General features: G+C 44.1%; 1 protein-coding gene across 1 annotated transcript in view; it reads right to left on the reverse strand.

Moving 5' to 3' along the window:
- Positions 1–11,127, reverse strand: part of CREB3L1 (cAMP responsive element binding protein 3-like 1) — a 129,382-nt gene extending 118,255 nt beyond the window's left edge. The window contains exon 1 of the mRNA XM_015408203.1: positions 10,576–11,127. Within this exon, the coding sequence (XP_015263689.1) occupies positions 10,576–10,683 (108 nt within the window). The 5' untranslated portion in view covers positions 10,684–11,127. The remainder of the gene's footprint in view (positions 1–10,575) is intronic.
- Between the last annotated feature and the right edge of the window lie 340 nt (positions 11,128–11,467).

The raw sequence follows: 11,467 nt of genomic DNA on the forward strand, positions 1-11,467 counted from the left end.
ACAGAGCCAATGAATGTACCAGCAAGGGTGAGCTGAGAAACAAATGACAGCTGAAAAGGTGACTGTGTCTGAAAGCACTTGGAAAGGAATGCCATCGCAGGTGCAATATTAATAAAAACAATGAATGAATAGGGGCATTCTGGCAAGATTAAATAATGTTGCCAAAGTCTGATGCGGACAAGAGAAAGGTTAATTCAGCAAGCACAATAATATGACGAGTTCACTGAGAGCTATAAGTAAACATTAAATGGAGGATTAACCTTGTTTATGAAGAGTCCTTTCAGGTCTGAAACTCTAGCACAGGTCTCCCAAGTTCAAAACCAGAGGCTGTGTGCCAAGATGGAAAAAAAAAAACCAGATTTGGGAGCAAGGAACTTGAAGACCTGCTAGCAACAGTCTACTAGAAGAAACAGAATCTTTTTGCACTTTTTGGCAGAGGAAGAACTATCCATCTAAATACTAAAACAATCCAGAGTTAAGCTGCTGCTTCTTTTTTAAGAATAACCACATCCTTGGAAATAGATTCAAGTGGGTAGCCATGTTTGTCTGAAGCAGCAGAACAAAATTTGAATCCAGTGGCGCCTTTAATAAAACTTTGTTGGTCTTAAAGGTGCCACTGGACTCAAACTACGGTATGTTTCACATCCTTGGAAGTCACAGTTTGATAGTCCAGGAAACCCTGCTCAATGTGACCCAGCCTTTAAACAATCCAGGGTGTCTAACTGTAAAGTGCAATGAATAATGACCTGCTCACAAGACCAATATGAGGGTGTCTGCGGTCTTGCCTCTCCTAAGCCATAAAAGCCTAAAGCCAGTCTTTTGCAGGCCTTTTTGCACCTTAAGGACAATTACACTGGCTTACTTGCAAAGATTGCGATGTGATAAGGTGCATGAAGTGATCTGAACACTGAAAGCACTGTATAAATTTCTAAGTACTATTATAGACAAGCTGGTTGCATCCCAGATAAAGTTTTTCCTGTCTAGCTTCAGTCTGCTTCAACAGGACTTTTGTCCTACGGTCAAGTTTTGATTTCTTTGTTCAAGCATCGGTGCTAGCAATTCCAAATGTATGTATGTTTAAATATGAAAATGAGCAATAACCATTTTTGTTGTTTTTCTATGCAGCAGGCACCTAAATGGAAGATCACCAATTTACTAAAAGTGGCTTTCTCCACTTCTTTAACCAAGTCTTTCCCAGCAGCCCCTTGGTACAGCCTGTTCTTTCACAGTGACTTGATTCTGCCCTACCTATCCCCATTATTTTATTTATTTCATGAATCATTGGTTGAATTTCTAGCCTTCCCCATTAACACATACACAGAAACTGTTACAGAGTAATCATAAATAGTTACTATTCTAAATATGGTTGCCAACTCCAGGTTGGGAAATTCTGGCAATCTGGAGGTAGAGTTTAGGGAGGGCTGACTTTGAGAAGGGGAGGGACCCCGACAGTGCCATAGAGTCTACCCTCCAGGGGGACTGATCTCTATAATCTGAGATCAGTTGTAATTCTGGGAGACCTCCAGGCCCCACCTGGAGGTATGCAACCTGAATTCTAAACCTATAGATTTTCATGGCTTTAGAATGGTGTAACTTTGCTTAGGATTGCAGATCCGTCATCAGGCCCCGGCCAGTGCCCCCAACCCTGTTATAACTAAAGCCATGTCTAAATTCAGACAGTAATTCCTCTGTGTATGGGCTGTTTCACTTCTGCCTGTCACCTAACGTGCTGTTTAGACTAAATAAATATTAATTGCCAGTAATACTATAACAATATACAGCCTAGGGTTGCTAGTGCCTGGTTGGGAAATTTCTGGGGTTTGGGGGCAGAGCCTGGGGATGGTGGGGTTTGGGGAGGGGAGGTACCTCAGTGGGGAAGAATCCACTTTCCAAAGCAGCCATTTGCTCCAGAGGATCTGGGGGTCATATGCAATTCTGGGAGACCTCGAGGCCACACATAAAGATTGGCAACCCTATAAGAAGGAATGCTGGCCATATTTACTCAAAAGTAAGTCCCATCAGTAAATATATACTAGTGATGCTGGTCTTTGTTAGAGCTGTTTTTAATTCAAAATTATGCCTATAAGTAGACTAATCAATTAATGATTTCAGTTTTATGAAGCATGCCACTCTTCACTGCAACTTAAAATGCTACTTTCTAAACAAAAGAATATGCAAAATTCTTCCTTGAAACATCTCATCCTCATTATTATGGGAGCAATAGAATAAGAGCTGACTTAGACTTTGTATACACAAGGCCCAGTGTCTCCAATATTGAACTGGAATACACTTTTCCATAATCAATTAATTTGGGGTGTGTGTATCCAAACACACATAGATTTTGTAGAGCAGGACTTTCCTGGTTCCCCCTCTGTAATGTATCTAACCCGACCGCGTGCGAGACGAGTGCTCCATGTGGTCATGCGAAGCCTCCGAGCTTTACTCCGGGAGACAATGGCCCGAGCGGATTCTAGCCCACACCAACCAGAGGGCTAGGTTCCTGGTCGGGACCTATGGAACTCTCGGCCACTGTATATAGCCTATCACTGGGGGGGGTGTTCTTGGGAGTGGGTTTACTGAGCATATAAACCGGCCTGCGAGCCAGGGTTCCTTGTCTTGTTCTGCACCTAAAATAAAAGTATGAGAGCTGACATCACTTGCCAGTCTCAGTACTTTTCACCCTCCATGTGCAGCAGTCCATTGTTCTTAGGGCTGCCAGGCTGTAATGCCCCTTTACAACAATATAGATACACTTTGTAGGATTTCTCTACTTATGTGAAGTTGATGAGAATATAAAATTATCTATTTTATGCAGGCTGTGTGAGACTGAGAGGAAGAAATGGAGATTTACCTGTCTTCTGAGGCAGCTATGCAGGTCTATAGCTAAGGGTCAGGATTTGGGGATATCAGTCCCCTAGAAATATATCATCATATCTCTGAATTCCCGGCATTCATTTTTATTCAAGTAATTCTTTAGTATTTTTCATTATATAGATACAAGTGGAAATGTGTAGGTTTCCCCCCATTACCTGAGAAGGACAGAGGAGGAGAACAGGCACCGTTGCTGAAGCTGAGTCAATTAACCTCTTCCTAACAAAATTTATCCTCTTCTACTCTGACCCATCACCTTTTCTCCTTACCGCTAGTCTTGTTTGTCTGATTTTTTCATCTTTAGTGTCCAGAGCGATAAGTGGACAGAATGCTGGATAGAAAACAGGAGTGAGATGTGTACTAATTTGGGGTTGCTTCCTCTGTCTGCAGTGGGAAATTTGCCTGATGTGTAGGTGGGGCATTGTGAGGGGGCAGAAGCAGAAAAATCAATTCACAGCTTCACTCAGCCTAGCATTTTTAATTATTTACATTATTTGTAGTCCACCTTTCTTGCTGGAATTCAAGATGGATTACACAAGCAACAGGATGGGACGTCCAGTAGACAATGCTATAGGATGTGGCTTGTCAAAATCTGGAACCAACCGCAGATCAGAAACAATGGTGAAGCAAAGCATAAATATTAATATGACACATTAACGGATGCAAAAATTAGACAGCCACACATTGTATGAACTATATACTGTGGTATAGTGTACAGTTCCTAACCAAGCTTCTTTCTGAATAATTTTGTTACAGTATAGCCCAAGCCCTCTTGAATTATTCAGTTTCGCAGAGTTTGCAGAAAGTCGGGAGAGTGCAAGCCCTACTGACTTCAACAGGCAGGCCATTCCATGAAGTGGAGGCCACAACAGGGAATGTACGTGTTCTGGCAGTTGTTGATTTTGCTGGTCTGCAGTGCAGCACATGCAGAAGGCCCTGCTCAGATGTATGAAGCTGTCATTTTGGATCTGGTTTTAATAATTAATTGCAAACCTCCTTGTTCTAATTTGCCTGTGTAAAAGAATAAATGCCTCCAAACATGTGCAGAATGCCTTTTATTCACTAACCACCAAATCTTCTGTCATCCCCCCCCCAAGCCAAGTCTGAGATTAGGGCTAAAGGACTGAAGGGATATAAAACTAAGGCAGGTTTAAACTCCATAACCATTCCCAACAGAAAAAGAAATACTTTATTAGTACCGATGACCAAAGGACAGAGATGCATAATATCCAAGCATTCTTAAGCTCCCTTACTACAGTATTTGGGGGGAATCTAAATAAATCTGTTATCAAGAATGAGTGAAAGGGAAAACATTCTGCACATGAGCAGAGTGCTTTTCCTTATGCATTAGCCCCACATACATCTACCTATCTATTTGTTATTAGGGGACACTTTCTAGGTTAGCGGAAGTGATGTGCAAACAGGTATAACTTAGAAAACTCCAATTTTAGTAATTAAGACACTGATTAATTGCTATGTCCTCCTGCATCAACCCATCTTTCCCAACACAATTTTGATTCCTGCCCCACAGTCTTATGCCTTGCAACAGCTCTTGAGAATAGAATATAAATATTCTATTAAATCAATAAAGGATTCATAATATGATCATAAGCAAATCACTTATCCTGAGATAGCTGATGCTAGACCTCATTGCCAATCTCTGGCTTCTTATAAGACTTCTACTCATGCCTGCTTGTGATATTTACTGCCCGTGTAAATTAACATAAGAACATAAGAGACGCCAATGTTGGATCAGGGCAAAGGCCCATCCAGTCCAACACTCTGTGTCACACAGTGGCCAGAAATACCAGTGCCATCAGGAGGTCCACCAGTGGGGAAATTAGAGAGGTGAGGCAAAAATTGGCATTTAACACGTAACACATAAATAATTTCCATGTTAGGTTCCCCCCCCCCAGTCTGGTAAATGGCTCATCTCTTCATATCCACATGATTATGACTACACACAGATACCACATGGCACATAGCTAGTGGTGTGTGGAAGTTTTACTATTCAGTGTGACATCATCAGGCTGCACCACATGACATTACTGGGCCCTCACTCATGACATCATTAGGGCCCACCCAATAGGGTTGCCAAGTGAAAAAATTGACGCAGCGGGGGACTCCCGTCTTGCGGCTTGAGCATGCGTGCATGCACGTCACCAGGAAGTGACGTGATGACATCGGGCACACTGGGGGCGGGGCCACGACTGTCCGAGGAAAAACCCGGCGTCGCCACGTCACTTCCTGGTGATGTGCACGTGGGGGTGGGCTTCGCGCGATTTTCCCCGCGTCTACTCAATCCTGGGTTTTTTTGAGGATTGAGTAGTCATGGGGGAAATCACACGAAGCTACGGGGCAAAATGCGACCGCACAGCAGCGTGTGTGAAATTGACATGTACCATGGGACAAAAGGGAGGAGTTAGCGTGGAGCTTTCACATCTTCCAGAAAAAGATTTCTTGGTGTTTATGAAAAATGCTAAAGAGCATTATGTTGCTGGATGCAAATACTTGATTGAAAGGTAATGAAAGGTTGTGGTTTGCTGAAAGCTCTGAGATGTTTAAATACTTCTCTTGTGAAAACCCGAAAAAGCTGTCAAGATGTTGTTTCAGTTGCCAGAGAACTCCCTATCGATACAAAAGATGTTCTCATTGATGAATGGAAAATGTTGCAGATGGAGAAAGACCGCCCAGATTTTGAAGGAAGAGAATTGATAGTTTTTGGGATTAAATTTTAAAGAAAAGTAATGTATCGGGGGTGGGAATATCAAGAAAGTTATCAAAAGTTATCAAGACTGCATTGTCTCTATCACATGGAAATGCAGACATTGAGAGGCATTTTTCTGTGTCAAGATGGGCTTTGACTGAGGACAAGGCTTCCACTTGAGAACTAACATTGAATGCAATTTTGTTGACCAAAGATACATTGAAAACCTATGGAACGAAACCTGAACTGGTTCCCATGACATCAAAACTTATTGCTATGGGATAAAGTGCACATAAGCAATACATAATTTACTTAGAGGAACAAAAAAGATTGAAAGGGGAGGAAGAAAAAAAGAAAGAGGAGTTGTTACATTTAGCTAAAGAGATGGGAAAAAAGGCTAAATAAGCAGAAGAGTCTAGGGAAAAAATTGCTGAGATAGAAAGTAACATATCACTGACAAAAAAGGACCATGAGGCAACTTCTTAAGCATCTGATCATCTGTTCAAAGAAGCCAATGAACAATTGAAGAGAACTATATAGAAAGGAAATATGCAGGAAGTTAGTGTTGCACAGGGTATGTTGGAAGGCTATGTTGCTATGTGTGGAACTGAGCAGTAAAAAAGAACTGGAAACTCTTCAAAAAAACTGTAGAGAAAAGAAAAAACAGTTTGCTCACTGCTTTCTTTGGTAAAAAAACCCCAAAAACTTGATTCATTTTTTATTTGAATTAGCATTCCATTTAATTTAATTTTAAAAAATCCTAATCATACTTTTTAGTGTGTTTTTTGTTTTTATTCAATAATAAATGAAGAAGCTATACCCCATCCAGGACCAGAAACAAACTTAGCCTTAAACACCAAGTGATATACTGTGCATGAATATATATGCGTATATACAAACACATAGTATATTCTACTGTATGTTACACTACCTTTTTGGGGGGGAAGTTTTGGAGTTAAAAATAGCTTGATTAACAAACTGAAAAATTTAAATTGGAAGAAAACCACTAGGTAGATATTATCATAAATGATAATTCATTTGATCCCAAGCTAAAGAACTTTTTCGTTTTTTTTAGTGTGACTGTTCATGTAATTTTACATCCCACTCAAGTTTTGAGAGAAAAATTATATTCTTTATCATTTTGTAGTTACACAAAATGTATATACTTATACATTTGTTTCTGGTCTCAACCGGCTGTCCGAGTTTGGACTCTCTGCCTCACAGGGAAGATGGGACTTACCTCCCATTTCCAAGTAAGGAGACCACCATCAAGCCGGAGAAGAGCTGGGGAGATGGGGGAGTGGAAGACGAGGGATACAGCAGACAAGAAGACTAGGAAGTATTCACCAAAGAGGGCTGGACTGACAGAGCTTTGAGAATTGGAGACACTCTGAAGCCCAAAAGCAAGAGGAAGATAAGAGGAAGAGAGATCGAGCCCTGTGGAGATGAAGATGTGACCTCAATGTCCTGTAGACAAGATCCCCCTGGGCAGAAAGGCGGAAACATACCCGGAGCGAGTTCTCAATGATTGGCGGATAAGGAGAGGGGAAGCCTAGGAATTGATTATTTAAGAGGGAAGTCAAGGGAGAGCCGAGGAGGACGCGCCCACTTGACTCTGCGTGCAGAGACCTGGAGGGTCAAACGGGAGAAAGTGGGAGACAGGGAAGAGGGGGACAAAGGTCAGGAGTAACCTCCCCCCTTCCTTTGTCACCACTGAGGCTCATCCTGCGACTAGAATCCTCTGAGAATAATCGTCCTGGAGCAACTGTCCTCTCTGCACTCCGCACAACAAAACCCAGGTACTGACACTGGCCTTTCTTTGGTTGGGGATTATTGAAAAATACATGTATTTTATTTATCAGAATTGTTAGTGCAAAAACATGTGAGCATCAAACATTTGAACCATATGGAGCACTTGGTGGCTTGGTCTCTTTAGTCTCTTTTCAATCTCTTTTCCTGCCATTTTAGTCTCTTTGCTCTCTTTTTTTGGGGGGTGGTCTACCAGTCCTAGCCCTAGTCATGCAAATCAGGTGGTATGAAGTCACCCAGAGGTTGCTGCCAGTTGCCAGCCTCCAGGTGGGACATTGGCAGGGCTCTTTTTGTAGCAGGAACTCCTTTGTATATTAGGTGAAACACCCCTAATGTAGCCAATCCTCCAAGAGCTTACAGTAGCCCCTGGAAGAAGAGCTCTGTAAGCTCTTGGAGGATTGGCTACATTAGGGGTGTGTCGCCTAATATGCAAAGGAGTTCCTGCTACAAAAAGAGCCCTGACTGAATTACAACTGAATTTCCGACAACAGAGATCTGTCTCCCTGGAGAAAATGGCTGCTTTGGAGGGTGGACTTGGTGGCATTATATCCGGCTGAGGCTTCTCCCCTCCCTTCCCAAACCCTGCCTTCCTCAGATTCCATCACAAAATCTCCAGGAATGTCCCAACCTGGAGCTGGCAATCCTAGACCTGGTCCCACTGAGTCCTCCTTCAAATGCCAAAATATGTCTGGAAATATGCCCCTCTCTCTGCCTTTTAGTAACTGAAACCCAGCCATAAAACTCTGTGGTTGCCTAGAAACAGCCACAGAGGAAATCCATTGCTTAAAGCTACAGGCACTCCTCTTATCATTTTTGTGTTTTTTAAAACCCTCCCAATGTTGGGGGGGAGGGTTGGATCTCACATTTTTCTACAAAGCTGGGGCCCTTTTCAGGTTCGCAGAAAGATTCGTCTTGCCTGTTCAGAGCTCCAGTCACCAGATTTAAGTATCCAAAGATTTGACTGACTTGGCAATCAGAATATAAGAAGAGGAAAAACAAAGGTGGATACCACAACAAAAGCATGCAACTTACATATACTTCTGAAATATTATTTAGGAGGTTTGAAATTTATTTATTAAGATATTTATATATCACTTTCCCATATTGCTCAAAACAGTGGGGACAAATGGTGGTACCTATGTCTGAATAGTCCCTCGTGTCTGGGTTCTCCAGTTTCTGTCATACTGTTTGAGAACCCAGAAGATAAAGTCTTGTTTCCCCTAGTGAAACCTGAAAGTGTTTGCTTGTGGACTGGGGAACACTGTCCTCCAAGTGTCTCCTTACTGGACATCTGGAGTGGGGACAATGTTTCAGGGAGGGAAAGGAAAAGACAAAGTGGCCCTGACGTGAGACAGGGAAGACCATATCCCAATCCACAGACAGAGCACTATTTCAGTAGGGGAGTCAAGATTCAGAGAAAGGTACAAAAGTCTTGGGTAGCATTTGTGATAGCTGCTTTATAATCATATATAAAATGCTCCTCTGGAAGGTTATCTAAAACATAGAGATATGAGAGTGGCTAAACCCTTTACTTATTTCTTTATTTCAATGTCTATCTTACTTCTGTCAATGACTGACATGACTCTGTTTGGCCCAGATCCTTCCATGGGATTATGTGTAAGGAATTCCTTCCATCTAGTTGTGGAGGCTGGTGTTTCATAAGGTAAACTTCCATCCTAAGTAGAGTTACACCCTTCCAAGATCATTGAAGTCAATGCATTTAGAAGGGAGTAACTCTGCTTACTATTGCTTTATAAATTTAGCAGCTGCCAGAGTCCAAAATGTTTGAGATGCATAGGCTTAGCACTGGCCTGCATCCAACTACGGAAATGCTCCAGGCCACAATATTTTACAGAAATATTTAAATAGAGTCCCACTGTTCACAAACTTTAGAACTTCCCCCAAGCTAAGGTAGTGGAACAATGTGTCATGATGGGTTGTGGAATTCCTAGCTTTGCTGATTCCTCAGAGGGGTTCCTGGGTTCCCATGTGAGACACTATTTCAAATACAGAGGCACCTCCCTGTGGTTCTGGAGAGCTCTTCAGAGAACAGTTGAGATGGTTAGCTAAGATGTGGTAGTTAACACATTTTTCAAAGATTTCACAAAAGCACACTGCTTTATTCTAGAGTTATTAACCAGTTAACTTCCACTGCTTGCAGGGTCTTCAAGGGAACGAATGTGGATTAAAACTGCCAATGCTGATAAGCACGCAGTAGAACAGGGGAGGAGAGGGAATCGATTCTTTTAATGTTTTTAATCTGGTGTAATGAAAACGTTAAGCCTAAAATATAGAAAGTATTAGCTGGAAGTCAGTTTTCCATTACATAGTGACTTTTTGTAAGCACCAGGTACCTCTGGATTTTCAAATGGCAAAACATGCAGTAACACCATAAACTAACATGGTCTCACCTGATTTTTAACAGGTTTCATGCTGCAACCAAAGTATATGTTAAGCTGTTAATAATTGGGATCACATGGAATTCCTTCACTAAGTGGGAATGAAAACAGTCACCTTGAGATGGAAAAAAAGAGCTATGTATATCTATCTTAAGGGAAGGTGTTCAGTTTGATGGTTAGGTAGCCTAACAACTTACTTGGAGAGGTGACTTTTTGCATTCAGGTCTCCAGAGAACTCCCAATGTATCCTAACTCTATTAATCAATTCACTACATACACCCACACACTTAACTGTAGGTCTTGACCCTTCAAACACAGTTCTTTTCAGTGGAATCAGTCTTGCTGCAAAATGTCAGCTGTAGATTAATCAAAGAGTAAGAAAACCAAAGGATGTCCATGCCTGTGTGAACCAGCCCAGGGTGTAACAGGCATGAAATGGGAGGCGGATGGATGAATGAAAAAGGAATGGTTGTGTGAATTTGCACCCCGCAACACATGTAAGGTGCCAGATCTTGGCTGACCTGTTAAAATCCCGGTAGCTGGGAACAGGAGCCTGGAGGAAAATCCCGGGGCAAGGTTTCTTTTCAGCCTTCATTCCAACTTCTCCTGCTCACCTGAACTTGGCAGCGGTGGATGTTTCCCCCTCACCCCTTGCAAAGGTGTCCCAAATCAGCCTCCAAACCTTCCAGGGAGGGAGGGTTGCTTTACAAAACCTACCCCCCCCGGCTCGCCGCCCCCTTTTCAACCCCCTCCTAACAGCCTCAGTAGCCGACCAACCAATTCTCTTACCACGTTGCTGAGAAAATCCGCTTCGTTTAAATCGCCCAGGTCTAAGAAGCTGGAGGCGCCTCCGGGGAAGAGGCGCTCCGCGGGGAAGGGCTCCAGGATACTGTCCATGATAGAAGAGCCGAACCGGAGAAGGGTCAGAGGAGGTGGGGAGGAACAAGGAAGAGGCTTTCTTCCCCTCCAGCGCGGCGGGATCCTTCCCAAACTAGCCAGCGGTTCAGTCTCGAGTAGCCGGGACTAGCAGGTCGCAAGGCGCTGGGCAGCGAAGAGCCAAGGCTCCTTCCCCCGCGGGAAGTCTGTTGTCCATGGGGAGGCGCGATCGTTTTCCCTAGTGGGAAAGGGCAATGACAACGGGGGTGGGGTGGAGCTGACAGTGACCCCTCGGCGGGGAGGAGGAAGGCGGGCAGGAGGCTCGGGGGCGTCGGGAAGGAGCGTGCAACCGCGGAGGCATCAAGCCCCGTGCAGGGACGGAGAGAAGGCGCCTTCGTCTCCTCCGGGATCTCGCTCCCTCTGCCCAGCTGTCACAGTCACACTCCGCGGCAGATCCCCAGGCTCAGCCGCCGGCCTCGATGACCCGCCCCTTCTCCCCCCCTCCCGGCGAAGATCCGCCAGACGCAAGGCAACCTCCGCCTCTGATGCAAAGAGAAGGCACGCCTACAGCCCGGCACCGCCAATGGGAGGCTCGGGAGACAATGCGCTGTTCAGGACGAGCCGGCGCCGCAGCTTGGTTAGGACCGGCTTTGCAGCAAGACAGGAACGGCGCTGTCCCAGTCGCGTGCGGGCAGCTCTGGCCTCCGGCGGATGCGATACAGGAGAGCCGTCTACGCTGCAGAGGCTGCGGCAGGCTGATCTGTCGTTCCCCGGGCTGGCCCTTCCCTCCCCCCAGCAGGAGGGG

This window comes from Gekko japonicus, unplaced genomic scaffold (genome assembly GCF_001447785.1).
Source record: "Gekko japonicus isolate JY-2015 unplaced genomic scaffold, Gekko_japonicus_V1.1 scaffold84, whole genome shotgun sequence".
NCBI lineage: Eukaryota > Metazoa > Chordata > Lepidosauria > Squamata > Gekkonidae > Gekko > Gekko japonicus.